Source organism: Onthophagus taurus, chromosome 7 (assembly GCF_036711975.1).
Source record: "Onthophagus taurus isolate NC chromosome 7, IU_Otau_3.0, whole genome shotgun sequence".
NCBI lineage: Eukaryota > Metazoa > Arthropoda > Insecta > Coleoptera > Scarabaeidae > Onthophagus > Onthophagus taurus.
The window spans coordinates 39,872,482-39,890,066 of NC_091972.1; the positions used below are offsets into that span (position 1 = coordinate 39,872,482).

A 17,585-nucleotide genomic window follows, 5' to 3' on the forward strand; every position below is an offset into this window, starting at 1 on the left:
CCGCACGTTCGCCGGACTTGAATCCCATAGACTTCTTTTTCTGGGGTTACCTTAAATATTTAGTGTATGCAACACCAGCTAACAATGTCGAAGAGCTAGAACAGCCATGTCCAACTGGCGGCGCACGGGCCGCCTGCGGCCCGATTGCGATTTTTGTGCGGCCCGATAACAAAAAAAGGAAATCGCACAAATTAATATTTAAATTTTAATAATCGATAATACAAATAATTTTTATTACTTGGTCGAATGACGTTTTATAAAACTCCTATATCTTAATATATAAAAATGGAATCTTGTATGTATGTGGGTACCTATATACCGATTTTACTCAGTTATTCCTTGGCCGAATTTCACCAAATTTGGTAAACACATAGCTTAATATATTGGGAAGAACCTTTCATCTTAATTTTTTTGACACCGCCGCCGAGGTGTCGGCAATGACGATGTTAAAAAAATAATTTGCACAATAGCGAATCCCGATGTATGGCGTTTACGAATACAGTAAATACCCCGACCTACGTAAACCCGACTTACGTAGATTCGGAGATACGTAACTGCGAATTTGTCCGTTTTGTCGGGTATTCCCCTGTTTCGCTCAAAAGTGGATTGAATCATAAAATTTTCTAGTCCCTTCAGTTTATGCGAGTTCTTCGTAGAGAGTTGATTAATCACAGAGTTGATAAACTTATTGTTTTAAAAAGGTTGTGAAAATAAAAGTATGTAATATTTTATTTTAATTTGCAGTCCTACAAAAATTTATTCGTTTCTTTAATTATACCAGAATAAATAAAATTGTCCATAATATTGACGTGCGATGTCGGGTAGGAAGAAAAGAAAACTAGAAGATGAAAACAGACAATTTAAAAATAATTGGGAAGATGACTACTTTTTCTTGCAAGTAAAAAATAATGCTGTGTGCTTAGTTTGTCGTGAAACGATTACTGCTAAAACTTATAACATACGAAGACATTATGAAAAACATACGGAATTTTCTGTACTTTCTGGTGGTGAATGCAAGGCCAAATTACACTTACTTAAAGCTAACTTAAAGTCTCAACAAAATGTGTTTCAAAAACAAAATCAACAATCAAACGACATTGTCAGTACAAGTTTAAAAATTTCTCAAATTATTGCTAAAAAAATGAAACCTTTCTCGGATGGAGAATACATCAAAGAATGTTTAATTGCTGCAGCTGAAGATATTAGCCCGGAAAAAGTTCATATTTATAAACAAATAAGTCTGTCTCATCAAACTGTTGCACGTAGAGTTGATGATATTTCCAATGAAATTTCCCTAAACCTCAATGAACATACCAAACAATTTGTGTACTACTCGTTAGCTTTGGATGAAACAACCGATATCAAGGATACACCACAACTTGCTATATTTATTCGCGGAGTTGATAATAAGCTGAAAGTAACAGAAGAACTCCTTGATCTTGTGAGTCTGAAGGATACAACAACGGGCAAAGATATTAAAGATGCTGTTCTAAAATGCGCGGAAGATCGACAATTAGATTTAAAAAAACTTATTGGTATTACAACCGATGGAGCACCATCAATGATAGGAAAAAACATAGGAGCAGTTACTTTAATTTGCAAACATATTGAAAGCTTGGGACAAAATACATCATTTTTCGATTTATTTATTTGTCATTGTTTTTTACATATGTATAGAAAATCTATGTGCTCAGTCATTAAATATGTCTCACGTGATGTCAGTTGTCATTAATATTATTAACAAAATAAAAAATAATTCATTAAAACACCGCCAGTTTCAAGAATACCTTCGCGAACTGGAGTCCGAGTACTGTGACCTAATATATTACGCCAAAATACGATGGTTGAGTCGTGGAAAATGTTTATTAAGATTTTGGAACCTCAGGGAAGAAATTAGAATTTTCATGAATGAGAACGGCGAAGACGTTCCACAATTATACGATGAAAAATGGTTGTTGGATTTGTGTTTCTTAATAGATATCACAACTAAATTAAATGAACTAAATCAGAATCTTCAAGGAGAAAATAAATTAATTACGAATTGCTATCAAGACATAAAGATATTCATTGCTAAATTAAAATATTTTCAAAATCAACTGAAATCGAATAATGCCACATATTTCCCTCACTTAAATGATTTCGAAATGGAAAATAAACCCATTTCCGAATATTCGCATAATATTAAAGATTTGCTTGAGGAATTTGAAAAAAGATTTGCCTACCTAGAAAGATTTGAACAAATGTTCAATATTTTTAATTGTCCATTTAATATTGATGTGAATTCAGCTCCAGGTTATTTACAACTGGAATTTATCGATCTGCAGTCCAACTCAGAAATGAAATTAAGGTTTGAGGACATCAATATAGTCGACTTTTATGGAAAATATATCCAGGAAGATAAATTTCCTAATTTGAAAAAATTAGCTATGTGTATTGTGGCAGCAAACGGCACAACATATCTCTGTGAGTCATTTTTTTCTAGATTAAAATTAGTCAAAACCAAAGACCGTAACAGGCTCACCGACGCAAATTTGACGAATCAGTTACGTTGTGCCACAACAAAATTAGAAGTGGATATTAAAAAAAATTTCAAATAAAATAAATAAACAAGTTTCACATTAAATATCTGTTGTAATTTACTGAAATACCTATATATTATTGTGTATATCTGTGTACATGCTAGTTTGTGTATACGTATCTCATTTGAGCGCGAGTGTGCGCTAGAATTGAAATTTTCTTGTTCAGGTGGGTGGCGGCCCAGTGCCTTGTACATTCCTAAATTTTGGCCCGAAGAGTAATTTGGGTTGGACATGGCTGACCTAGAACAACGTGTAAGGGATGGTTGTAACACTATTCGAAACAAACAAGGTATTTTTTGGAAAGTAAGACGTTCATTAATTAAACGAGTGAGATGTTGGATGGTAGAATTTTTGAACAATTCTTATAACTTTTTTTGGTGTTATATTAAAATTTTAAGTGCTTTTTGTTAATGTTTTAAGTTAAACTTTTTATTTTTGTTAAATTGTTAATACGTTTTGTTTAGATTGTTTTTATTAAGGTTTTGGTAAAATTTTAAGTTATTATGAAAAATTAGTAATGATCATCTTTTGAATCATTTTGATAAAATTAATCATGATTCGCAGAAATTTTTGTAGACAATGTACGAAGTAATTTTTTATCACCCATTTGACAGCTGAAATCAAACCAATGAAAGAAGCAGAACATTTTTTATGTATTTTTTTCCGTAGATTCTAATTTTGAGGTTAAAATAGTGAAAAGATCAAAGCAAAAAGAAATATGGGAAATAAATTGCGCCCCCTATTTCTTATTTCCGCAACTGCACATTCCTTCTAATTTTTCATTCGATTATCGTATTCGCCCCGTAAAAATAGCTAAATATGCAAAATTTCGTGTTTCTAACCCTAGTAGTTTTTGAAATAATGAGAAATAACCACATAGTGGACGTCTTCTTCAAAGCACTCTACCTCCCTTAGGAAGCATTTTAGGACACACCTTTATATGAACTTTTCTTCATGATTTTTTATGTAGAATCACACCTTTAAATATATGAACGCAATTTCCGGGCACCCTGTATATCTTTTAAGGGTAACATTTGGTCACAATTTTTTATAGCATTAATTATTGTTACTTCATAATTACTTAATTGCTACTTGGTTACCAGTTTTCTAACTCGTGTTCCTACAATATTTGCTTCCGCTGATGAAAGCAATATTCCCTCGACGAATAGGTGATTCGGTGCACAAATCCAACTACTCACCCCAGAAAAAAATACCATAAATACCACAAATACCAAAAAACTACCAAAGTTCAAAGGCAGACAGCAAGAGTGCTCAGAAGACGATGATTTCGTACGAAATATGTATGCTTTATTGATTGCGATTTGAATTTTAAGGATTCTGGGTGCCACTCCATACAGCCTGGGCGCATTCCAGAACCTAATAAAAGAAGGAATGGTTCTGTAGGCAGAGGTCAAAAATAATAAATAAAAATATGTCGTAAGTGTTAAACAGAAAACTCTCGAAGGGCACAACACAGATAACGAAAATACGAGAAGGAAAAAATATTATAGTACAAAACAGAAATGACGTCATTAAAGTTATTGAAGCTTTCTACACCAGTTTGTACTCGTCCAAATCACGGGATACAATAGACATAGAGGAAGAAATAAACGTAACATTAGAACAAATGAAGATGAAATAACAGATGCCTAGGAGAAGCCCAAGATACTAAAGAAATGTTAAAACTGGGCAGTGCAACTCCACGTAATAAGAATATTGCTGACTTAGTGCCTCTATGCTTTTAAAATTCCAACTAAATTATGCAATTTCGAGATAATACCGCTATGAGAGATGTACCTATACATTTAGCCTTCGTTGACTTCCAAAAGGCTTTTGATACCGCTGAAACATTCTCAATCCTAATGGCTCTATAAAACCCAAGAATAGGCTCAAGGTATACTCAAATCATTGAAAATATTTACAAGGAAGCAACAATGCATATCAAAATAGCTGAAGCAACAACGACCAATAGAATAGCATTGAAGAAAGGTGTAAGACAGGAAGACTTCATTTCACCAAATCTGTTCACACTAGCTCTAGAGCAAGTATTTAAGAGATTGGAATGGAACACTAAAGGTATTAACATAGAAGGTGTAGAATTAAACCATCTCAGATTTGCTGATGATAAACTCTTAATAGGTAACAAAGTTACAGAACTAGACGAAATACTAAATGAATTAAATCTGGTATTTGGAAGAATAGAACATGAACTACAACAAAACAAAAATACTGAGTTACAAACGAATATACATACTTCGGCCATACTGCCATACTACCACACGTAGAAATCATAAGGCGCATACGACTGGTGTGGATAGCTTTTAACAAACTGAGACACATTCTAAGAAACGAAGACGTTGAGAGAGACCTATGACACCAAGATTCAGAATAAATACAGGGTTGACCTTGAGCCAGGGTGATGACTATCATGCATACTCTTGAACATGGCACTCAAGGAGGTCAAACGGGAAGTGGATATCAACACGGTATCGACAACACAATATGATTACTTTTCAAAATATTAATATTTCTACTTACAACAAAGAAAAATGTTTTGAGGTCTGTTCTGTAGAACTACCAAAACTTAGCACCATAATAATTGGTATCTATCATCCATCCAACCGGGATATGATTATTAGAACCCGTTTTTACTTTTTTACTAAGTTTCCGGATAGCCGAGATACGGGGGGTATCTGAAAATCGTAAATTTTGAAAAACTCCCTGTATATCAAAAACGAAGAGGTCTATGAAAATTTGGTTTGCGGCATTGTAAGTTTCACAAAAAAGTAGCTCAGGTTTGCGAAAACCGCAACTTTCTATCTTTCATAATAACTGAGATACCCTGCAAACCCATCGAAATTTGGACACCCTGTACAATTCAAATAGCCACGTCGAAAGAGTACGTCTGTTCTTCTAAGGTATCTAACTCTATAATTATAACCTCAAATCGAAACGTCATGTGAGCGTTGTCACGAATCTGTGTTTTCACAAGCCGAAAATGAAATAAATTATGAATCACTGTTTAAATAAAATTTACTTAATCCCTTGCGACCTGTAAATAACCTTTTAAACTATTTGTTAAATAAATTAATAATTACATAAATTTTATTATAAATTAATATTAAAGATTTTTCCTTGCTTAACCTCTCCTAAATTTGACAATGTTTGACATATGTATAACCTCCATTACTAACCTAACATACATTTAAATGTATGTGGTGAAATAATCTAAGTCGTACGTCCATATCTTGATTCATACTTTGATTATATATAATATGGATTGAGCTAACTGAATATATCTACTAACAAAAATGTTGCTCAAGGTGAATAGACGCAGATGGAAAGCGATAATGTGAAAGTGTAACAAAGATAGATATATTATATGTCAGTACGCTTCTATATCTATCTCACTTCTATCAGTACACCCATTATATGGCAGTACGCTTCTATGTCAATCTCGGTTCGATCACCTTGCGCAAGCTATCTTTCTCGTTGGCTCAATCCATATTATATATAATCAAAGGATTCATACCATTTTTAAACGTCAAGTCACTGCCAGCTCTCGTGGTTTCTACTATATTCAAATTTTTGCTCATATTCATATTAATTTTTTTATTTTCTTCTAATTTTAAGTTATTAAAAACATATTTATTTCCATTCATAAAAATTAATCAAAATCTCATCCCATTATAATAATTTATACACAGACAAGATATCTATTACAAATACGATTTTATTGTTAACAGATTTCCCCATAGAAGAATTATTAACGCAAATCCGACCACAAACTGTTACAATACATGATACATCGCATTCACGAAATATATTTAGGGATGCAAGTATCGAATTGCGTGAATCGCCATTTATCCATCTCCCTTCTGTATTCAAAAGCCATAACGCCCCACAAAAACCAACTATTAAACGCATATTATAAACCACCGTGCCAATGAAGCCCCTCCTTCCGTTCGGTTAAAAGACGAATCTAATCCGAGCCACCCCACGGAGTTATTAGAAGACCACTCCAACCGTGGTTAATGTTTGCAAACGATACACACAGGGGTTCTATTAAAAACAGGTAATTCGAAACCCCCTTTTTAAGGCGGCGCCTTTTGCTTTCCTTTTTGGTTTGGGCGGGTTTTTGTGAAATTTGTCCTCCTCTTGTTATAATAAAATTGAATGAGGGCTCGTGTCTTTATTACGTAATCTTTTAGAGGAATTAAGGTTGTAATCCTTTTTTTGTCAACACTTTTTGGTTTTAGTTTTGTTAAATTAGGTGTGAAAATAATTGAAATAAATCAACCACACCCCGCTATTAATAATATTTGAAAAAATACCGACGAAAACAAATAGGTTGTCTATTTTAAAATTCTAAATCTTTTATATTTTAAATTTAACCTTAACCATTAACTAAAATATAACCAGATATAAACAAAGAATAAACAATTTACATTTTTTCGCAAGAATAACCGCTCAAAGTTTTTCACCAAACAAAAAAAAATTACAGTGTTTTTTTTTTGTTCGGTTGCGCCTTTATTGAAGCGGATCCTTTATACAAAGCGCCATGTGGGCTCATAAAATAACGAATAAATTACTTGGTGTATACGTTAACAATCGCGTTCACCTACTGGCGTAATTAACTCGATAAAAATAACAAATTCGAGCTCGCGAACAAAAAGAGGGCGGTGCAGAAAAATAACATTAGTTTCCCGGGACGATTAATTATTTTCTCAGCGAGGGAGACCGTGTATTTCTATTATTATCACAACGTTTCGGTTTGATCCCAGAGGCGTCAACGTCAGTTCTGAATTCTAGTTTGGCATGTTACTAGTTTGTTTGACCTATATTCTCAATACTCGTTAACACACACCTTTCCTAATACAATGGAATCGAAAATATCTTCAAAAAAGATTTTAACCACGATGATTGATACGTTTATTTTTAATTTTTTAAATGAATACATTTTATTTTTAATTTTAATGTGTTTTATGTTAATGATATTCCTCGATTACGTAATAATTTTATTGTGACAGTTTAAAATGGGAAGAATTTTAACCGGCGCATCCACCATTATTTTTAAAGAAATATAAACCGTATGATTTGATTTAAAAATAGAAGCTATTATTGACCTCTTAGTTATTGATATTTTCTAAAATACATGCACGAGGTTGACCTTGACCTGGACGTCCTTGACCCACCCGCAGTGCAGCTCCTAACCCGGGGCGCGATCCCGCGGCCCAAAACGGCCGGTCCGTGACCCATTTCTGCACGCAACAGCTTTCACAGGGCCACACATTTTGCCACCACGAACTATTGAAACTCCTCCTCTACACTTTACCCACAAAACTTTCATTGCCCCCGTGTATTTCGTTCCGTACACCTCTCTAGATGGTTATGAATCTACATTTTCACCACTTTTATAACTTTACCTTAATATATGATGATTTATACTAATTCTAGCATTTAGATATATTTTATTTTGAGTAATAATGGAATTGTTGTGCAATTTAGGTGTATAAAAGACTCAAATTCCAATAATTAAGTGTATTAAGTGTTGAATATCTTCTTTCTGACAAGCATTGTATAGTATCCGAATAACACCCCAACCTCAATCTCTCTAATAACTGAGTTAAACGTATTTCTGGAATGCTCGTATTTTAATGTAGAGTTCATCAAAACACCTTTCTCTTCACCTAACAATATGTATGTTAAAAATGATTTAAGTTGCGATTTTTTGCTTAGTGAAATTACACCTAATTTGGAGAGTTTGTGGGTGGAGGTGCGAGCGAATGGATTGTCTGCGGTCGTGGGGGTGGCCTATAGACCGCCTGATTGCTCTTTTTCGTCGTTTCTTTCAGTTTGAATCTGCCCTTTCTTCGTTTGCTGTTCAATCGGATTCTTTTGTTTGTCTTGGAGATTTTAATGTTAATTTACTAACTCTGGATGGTGTCCAATCATCGCGATTTATTTCATTGATTGAGCAATTTAATCTTCGTCAAATTATAACCGACCCGACAAGAATAACCCATAGTTCCGCTACATTAATAGATCATGTTATAGTTTTTGAGGATGCAGTTGTTGAAAATAGTGGTGTTCAACCTATTCATGATATTGCAGATCATAATTTGGTGTTCGTTGATCTCGGGATACATTAAAAAATGTATACCCGAAACTTACATTTCGTGATTTCAAACACCTTAATTCTGACATGTTTTCTGCGGATTTGCTGTCAGTACCCTGGTGCCGGATACTCCAATTTCAGGACATTAATGATAAGGTGGCCTTTTTTGTTGATTCATTCATTCCGCCAGAGCAGGTGTCCCAATCACTTCCAGTATTATAAACAACTACGTAATTACACTAACTCGGACATTCTAAGAGAAAAACGGGCGTTTTTAAACACATTGTTTCAGGAGCGATCATCTCGTGATCTTTGGATGAGTTTTAGGAAATTGGGTGTTGTCAAAAATAAGACTCAAGTATTGACTGATACTGGTTTTGATGCTGATACTATTAATAATTTCCTTCTCAGCACTCAAACTAATTCAACGGGAAGTGCTGAGTTGATTAACTTTTATTGGAATAACATACTTCCACAAGTTACAGAAAAACTAACATTTTCTCTTACAAATGAAACTGAAATTTTCAATATTCTATGTGGTATCAAATCAAACTCTGTTGGTATGGATGGCATAAGCGTTAAAATGCTTTTAATGTGTTGTCCTACAATTTTGCCCTTCTTGTGCCATATAATTAACTATTCCATTGAATGTTCTGTGTTCCCTGATATTTGGAAGATCGCCCTGGTAACTCCAATTCCGAAAACCCAAAATCCTCATGAATTGGGGGACTTAAGGCCAATTAGTATATTGCCTATATCCAAGGTTTGTGAGAGGGTCATGGCGGTCAGACTTCGCTGTCATCTTGATGATTATAATGTGTTGCCCAGTTGCCAGTCTGGCTTTCGTCCAGGATTTAGTAGCGCTACTGCGCTACTGGGTGTGACGGATGAAATCTTCAAAGCAATTGACGACAAACGGGTTACTATCTTAACACTTTTGGATTTTTCTAAGGCTTTTGATAGAATACATCATGATACTTTAGTGGCTGCGCTGCATTATATAGGTTTATCTTTAGGTTCGATTCATTTAGTACAAAGTTATTTGTCTGGACGAAAGCAGTTGGTTAAACTTAATGGTGGTACATCCAATACCGCAGATGTTATATCGGGTGTCCCACAGGGCTCTATTTTGGGTCCTCTGTTATATCTGATATCTACAATTGGGTTCGCTAATGTTTTGGATCACTGTATGCCATACTTTTATGCTGATGATACTCAACTGCTCTACTCCTTTAAACTGTGTGATATCGAAGACGCTGAAAGCAAAATTAATCATGACTTAGTTAAGGTCGAAGAACTTGCTGGCAAACTTTGTCTACGGATTAATTCTAGGAAGTCATCGGTTATGGTTTTTGGGGATAGAGCTTCATCCGAGTTTGTAAAAACTAACTTGCAATTGGTGATGGGTGGAAGTCGTCTTTGCTTTGGGGAAAATGTAAAAAAATTGGGTATATGTTTCGATGAGCGCCTTCGCTTTGATGGACATGTTCGGTCCCTTCTACGGCGAGCTTACTTCTACAACTTGCTTTACAACAACAGATACATTTTGAACCAGAACCTTAAAACGCATCTGTGTGATGCCTTGGTGTTGTCCATCTTGAATTACGGTGACGTAATATATCACTCCTGCCTTGACAGTGTTCACACTGCTAAAATTCAAAAGTTTACTCTTGTCTGCGATTTATATATGGTATCCGCAGAAGGGAGCGCATATCACATACGCTGGCATGGGCTGGTTGGTTGAGCATGACACGGCGAAGGACTCTTCACTGCTTATGTCTCTACCACAAAATTATCTTACACAAAAATCCGCCTTACCTTTATGATAAAATTAGATTTCGCACAGATATCCATAATATTAATATTAGGCATAAACATACGCTAACGATACCTCACCACCGCTTAGAAATTTTCAAACGCAGCTTTACGTATTGTATGCCTAACTCATACAATTGGCTACCTGATTCCTTCAAGAGTCTTTCTCTGATTTCCTTTAAGGCAAGGGTTAGGGCTTATTTAAGTGAGCGGCAAGTTGACTGAGCACTCTTCTTCTTTGTTTATTTTGAAATGGTTTCATAGCCGGGGGGAGGATTGGGGGCTGACAGAGATTGAGATTTATATATGTATGCTTGTAATATGTAAGTATGCTTCTTATTGTGTATTTTAAGTTTGTTAATTTTTTTGTTGCGCTTATAATCGACTTGATTTCATTTAAATTTTATTTTTCAATTTTTGTCTTATTATTTTGCTGAGGGTCATTGAAAAACAGTGCGACAAAGGGGCCTTGGTCACTTGGTCGACCTGACATGACCCTCTTTAATCGGAACTGCCTTTTTATAATTTTTTCTATTTGTACATATATTATATCTTATCCGATTAATAAACATTATTATTATTATTATTATATAACACCTCCAAATAACCATTCAACATTTAGCAAAACTTTGCGGAGATATTTTTGATCATTTTCGTAAGTCAAAACGTAACTGGTTTGTGCTCTACAACAATTAGGAAACCTGAGTTTAGATGAGGCTTTGAATTGCCTAAAAAAAGTCAAAAAAATGATCTCAACAAATTAATACCAACTGGAGAAAAGTTGGTAGACACCGACAACATTTTTTCCGTGCCAATTTCGCTTAGCTTAATTAAAACATTGTCTTTCTTGAAAACATGTTTAAAATTACAAGTCGATTTAAGAAATCATTTAGTTCATATAGTCCTAAAGCAAAAATATTAAGAGCTCAACATCTTCTACAATCTATGAGTGAGACATTAAGTAGGGGTGCGGAAATTAAATTGAGGAAGGACGATGGAAGAGATGCAGCAATGATTATTACAAAGCATCCTCAAATAACACATCAAAAGACTACTGAAGTAACACCTAAATAGGCAAATGCAGTAATCGTCGATAACTATTTATCTATTTGGCAATACCAAGGAATAAGCTAAATTATGTTACAAACAAAATATTAATGTTCTGCAAATAATTGCGGAAATATCTCTATAATTTCTCATAGATAACACTATTTAATGACTGTGTGTATCAAATTGAAGAAAGCAACCAGAATATGTTTTTGGCTTAGATTGCTACTTATAATGTCTATTCGGCATTTCTATAATCCCTTTACAGATTTGCTGTTCTGTAAACGATTAACGTAATTTGGAAAAATCTATTTAGAAAAAAATTTTTTAAACGCGAATTAAGTTTACATAAACGATGGCAATACAGCTTGTAGGTTTTTAAGGACCTAATAAAGGTTACAGAAATAACGGGAATTAATATAGAGAATATATAGAATATTATATTATACAGGGTGTCTCACGTAACTGGTTCGTTAAAACTTTTTCAGGTTCCACTATTCGTAGAGATTTGAAATTTTGGTAGCATGGGTTGTTCATTCGGAACTTTCGATCTAAAATATTTTCAAGATGGCCGCCACTTCCGGTCTACCGGAAGTAGACCATAACTTCGCTATTTTAAATGGAATGTTATAGTTTTTATTACACAATTTAATTGTACGTAAAAAAATAGGTTGACTTTGATAAATGTTATTGGGATCTAGCGTTTTTCGTTTTCGAGTTATTTTGGTTTTAAACTTATTTTGGTAAATTTCAACATGCTCTTTAAAACTCCATATCTCAGCCAAAGTTCATTCAAAAAAGATCTACTTTGGCACGATTACTTTTCAGATGTTGTCAAACAGATTGCCATTTGTTGTATCGGAGTATCTTATACAGGATGGTCAAAAATTGATTTACCGTTTCTTCATATTCAATGGCGGGAAAGTCGAAAATTTTAAATGGAACGCCCCATATTTTTTTAGCCTATCAGAAAGAGAACTTAATTCTCTACAAATTATCTATAAACATTCCCATACCTATTTATTGTAGTTTGCCTTATATTGCGAAATTTATTAAAACATGCACGAAATACAGGTTTTTTTTATTAGAAAGCTATGGAATTTTGACAGTTTTTGGCCCATGTTTGTAATATTGTTGCCATTAGTTGTATTTGACGACGGGTGTAAGTTATTGAACATCATGGTAAATTATTCCACCGCCGATATTTGAAATTTATTTTGTATTGATGGCGAATGTAATAAACTTTCGCACAAGACGTGTCGATCACTTAATGAGAGATGCCTAACAAACCTAACGCCCATCACAAGGAAAAATTTCAAAAAATTGATAAAGAATTTCTTAGTTCTGGATATATCGAGACCAAAAGAAATCGCATATTTCCGGTCACCAGTGATGAAGACAACGAAATAAATAATTTAATGTATTTTATTGCATTTCCAAATTCAATTTAATAACAAATTTATATTATAAATTTATGTTTTTATTCAAATCTAATTTTTGTCATTAACTTTTTGTTCTAATAGTTTCATTTATTTGATCTTCTGTTTGTTATTTTTGGTAAGTAAAAGCTAGTAAACTAAAAGCTTATCAATCGCAGTTAATAGCACAAATAATAATAGAAATAAATTAAACAAAAAACTGTCAAAATGTCATGGCCTTCTAATAAAAATACTAACGGTTTCCTACATTTTCTGCATGTTTTGATAAATTTACGAATATGAGAGAAACTACAATAAATAAATATAAGAATGTTTATAGATAAATTGTAGAGAATTAAATTCCCTTTCGTGTAGGCCAATAAAATATGGGGCGTTCCATTTAAAATTTTCGACTTTCTCCCCATTGAATATGGAGAAACGGTAATTCAATTTTTGACCAGCCTGTATAAGATACTCTGATACAATATATGACAATCTATTTGAGAGCATCTGAAGAGTAATCGAGCCAATTTAGAGCTTTTTTGAATGAACGTTGGCTGGGATATAAGGTTTAAAGGTAAAGGGCATGGTGAAATTTGCCAAAAAAACCTTAAAATCAAAATAACTCGAAAACGAAAAACGCTAAATACCAATAACTTTTATGAAAGTCAACATATTTTTTTACGTACAATTAAAAGGTGCAATAAAAACTATAGCATTCCATTTAAAATAACGAAGTTATGGTCTACTTCCGGTAGACCGGAAGTGGCAGCCATCTTGAAAATATTTTAGATCGAAAGTTCCGACTGAACAACTCATACTACCAAAATTTCAAAACTGTACGAATACTGGAACCTAAAAAAGTTCTAACGAACCAGTTACGTGAGACACTCTGTATAAGGATATATAAATAACTGTTTTCAATTATCATAAAAAACCAGACATCACTAAATCATTATAAAATTCTCAATATTTGTTATTCAAATTATACAAATCATAACAAATCGGGATTTTTTGAATGCTAACCACCTTGAAAATATATAATATTCCTTCACTGATGTGAGTATGGTTCATTCTGCACCATCAGTCAGAGGACAATAGTCAATTGGTATTAATCTGCTTTTTCGAGCAGGTCCAAAACTACAAAGCACACTTTTATAAAAAAAAGACGAATATAGTATCCGTATACAAAAATTTTCAAGAAAAATCTTAAGGACTCTAGGTCTAGATATCCACTATTACATCAGAAAAATCTTGAATTTTTGTCTGACAAGCTCCTTTATAGCCTTATTAAAATTACTTCTATTTGCTCCCGTCTACAAGTTTTATCCACTAAAGGCGCAAAAAATTTCCCATTAAACTCCTTAAAACATCTGTTTATCATTTCTGAATCGCACAATCACTTCCACAGTAACCATTCTACTCTACCAGAGAATGTTTTTTAAATAGAGAAAACAGATCCTACAATATCATTAGTCTCGGGCAGAAAGACCAAGGTCCATAGCCCTATTATTGGACGTATTACTGTTCTATTGTATTTATGTATTTTTGTTACGTCCGAAAATAAAATTTATTCTTTCTCTCTCGTAGCTTTAATAAATTCGACAACCACGGATACTATCTGACGCTTTTAAAATTATTGAAATACGAATGTTTATAACAAACAATAAAATAATAATAAAAATTAATAACAAAACAATTAATTATTTTTAAAAAAGGTCGGTAATTTTTACTTGTTTTCTTTTTTGCTTAATTATATTTTGTTTAATATTTGTTATAAAAGTATGAACTTTTAAAATGTCTATATAGTCTAAAATATTGTATATATCTTAAAATGTCTAAAATATTGTTAAAACATTTTTTAATTCTGGTAGCTTTCACATTTTCCAAGGCATACGATATTATGTTGTATACACTCGGCTCTCGAAGCGTAATTGATTTCCAAAACTGTAAAGGAGCATTGTTGTCTGTTGCGACCAGATCCATCATCAAATTTTTTCTGTACAACGTCTTCATTATTTCTATTACTTTCTGATCCATGGGTTGAATTACTGGGCTTCTCTAGTAGCATTTGAGCAACATAACACTGTAATGCGGTCTAACTAATTTTATAGCCAGGAGCAGTTTTTCTTTAGCAGATGTTGATGTACGAGTAGGCATTGCATGCCAATATAGATCGGTCTCATCAGCATTGGATATTTGGGCAGATACTACACCCCTCTCTTTAATAACATTTTATAACGTGTTACAAAAAAATCTAATCTCAACTTCGTCAGCTAATTCTATGCCTTTCTTTAAAACGTCGCAAGCAATCTGTTGAAAGTGTAAGTCTTTCGGTGATTTGTAACTTTGCTGCAAAGTATTGTGCTTTAGCTAACACATACGGCCCGAACATCGGCTCTCCTAGAGCTCTTTGCTGTTTACTCTTCGTTTGTTCCTTCATTGTTTTCCTATGTGAAGGGAAGAAACGAATGTTACAATTTGGGCTGCTGTTTCACTAAATCGCATACGGTTTGTTGTCCAACTCCAATCCGTTAAGCAGCAAAGTGACACTATCACCATGTTAACGTCTTTTAATAATTTCCAATCTTTTTCCCACTTTTAAAACTACCCGTTTTCGCTTAAGAGCCATTACTACAGTACAGCAACGAGCTGCAGTACAGTACCTACGCAACAGGAATTACACAGAAAGAGTGACAACTAGTGGTGGAACGGATATCCGGCAACTATCCGGTATCCGGCCTATACGCCAATTTTTTTAAATCCGGTCGGATACTGGATAGTTACCAAATATCACGCTTTGGCCGGATATTAAAAACCTATTACTTAGTACTCCACCATTCACAGGAATTAGTATCTCTTTTAGGTGTTGGACACTGCAGATAATAATCAAGTTCAACCCCAATAAGTAGGACTTTTTTCATTGAATACAACATTATATCGTTTCGTCTACTTTTCTTCTCTTCGCTTGTAATTCATCATCACATTCATTACTAACAGAACTGTCGCCGTTATCACTTTCGATTATTAATTAAAATATCCTCTTTTTAATGCAAAAAGCCGTTTTGAAAAATCACTTTCAATTCTTGAGAAATAAATTTTTGAAATAATCGAAATTTTTTTCGAATATTGTAATTTTCGCCGTTTAAGTTTTAAAAATTCGTATAAAATCCATTTCTTGGAATATGAGTATGAACATTTCCCGAAGTGTTAATAAAAGTGTCCTCTTTTCAACGAACCAACCCGTTTTAAAAAACAATTGTTAGTTTTTGAGAAAACAATATTTGTAGTTTTGATAACATTTTCTATGTTGCAATTTTCATCGATAACTTTCAAAATTCGCTATAAAATTAATTTCTTGAAGGATCCTTGTGGAAATATCGCCAATTATTGATTAAAGTATCCTCTTTTTAGAATTGCTTCGTTAGTTAAATCAGTATCAAAACAAGTCATTTTGTATCTTGGATCCAAATAAGTTGACATATCTTATCAGCTTTCTTATTAATTTCAATTTTATTAAAATATCGCAATAATGTGGCAATATAGAGTATCACTTCAGAAATGCACCAGAAATTATAACCATAATGGCCGGATAGATATGTCGGCGGAAGGCGGAAGGGGATGCCGAATATCCGGATCCGGCTTTTCGTAAAATCACTATCCGTTCCATGACTAGTGAAAACCCTTGTAGTAATAGGAGTGGCAAAATCAAAATATCTTTTAGTTTTTGAAATATTAATTTTTAAACATAGGTAATTTAATTTCTCATTATTCGAGATAAACAATCATATTCAAAAAATCTTAATAAATCACAGCTTTAATAAATTTTTATGAAATTATTAGCATTTGCAATACAACTTATTAGTTTTCCAATGAAGGAAACGGATTTTCAAAAAATCGGTCCGTTTTTGAGATATTCTTTTTTTATCATAATAAATAAAGATTTCACTAAATCATTATGTGATTATACAACAGATTATAAGCTTTCCAAGGGAAGAAATCGATTTCAAAATGTTTTTCGTTTTTGAGATAAACAATTATTTTCAAGTTTGTATGGTTTAAATTAATTCTTATGTAATATACGCACGATTAAAGAATGGTTTAATCGTGTATTTGTTCAGTTCGGCGTTCTCTCACAACATTAGAAAAACAATAAATCTTTATCCCAAAATAAATCCAAAATTTTTACGATTATTTCTAGTTATTTGGAAGTAAATTAGGTGTTTCTAATTTCTCTCTATTATTAAACTAAAATTAGAACTAACACTAGAAACTTTCCGGTTTTGCCGTGAGTCTTTTAATAAAAGGTTTGACGTTTCGGATACCATGTTGCAACCTTCTTCAGAAACTGGTTCGAAATGACGAGATCAAAAATCGGTAACTGTATATAAGTCGGAAAAAGCGAATTAATAATTAGTTAGTGCTAATTACAAGCTAATTAGTAACTAATTGCGTCGTGTCCGGCGTGAGGCGGGAAGAGGTCTTCGTGTTCACCACCATCTTCCATGTTCTGCTAAGCTCCTACCCATCCTCTCTGTTGGCGTTATTTTTATGTCGGTGGATCTCTATGGTTTCTCTTGTCAGTCTTTGGTAGTATCTGTTGTCCCT

General features: G+C 33.4%; 1 protein-coding gene across 1 annotated transcript; it reads left to right on the forward strand.

Annotated features, from left to right (window-relative positions):
- Positions 1 to 1,141: 1,141 nt before the first annotated feature.
- LOC139430504 (general transcription factor II-I repeat domain-containing protein 2A-like) lies at positions 1,142 to 2,597 on the forward strand. The gene is made up of 2 exons (XM_071197573.1): positions 1,142 to 1,717; positions 1,776 to 2,597. Exons 1-2 carry the CDS (start codon positions 1,142 to 1,144, stop codon positions 2,595 to 2,597), a joined length of 1,398 nt encoding a protein of 465 aa, XP_071053674.1.
- The last annotated feature ends 14,988 nt before the right edge of the window (positions 2,598 to 17,585 follow it).

Excerpts from the sequence above, each read along its gene's own strand:
- LOC139430504 (XM_071197573.1), top strand. The coding sequence starts at position 1,142 with ATGAAACCTTTCTCGGATGGAGAATACATCAAAGAATGTTTAATTGCT. Across the intron at positions 1,718-1,775 it reads TTAAATATGTCTCACGTGAT|TTTCAAGAATACCTTCGCGA; the intron begins GTCAGTTGTCAT and ends AAACACCGCCAG.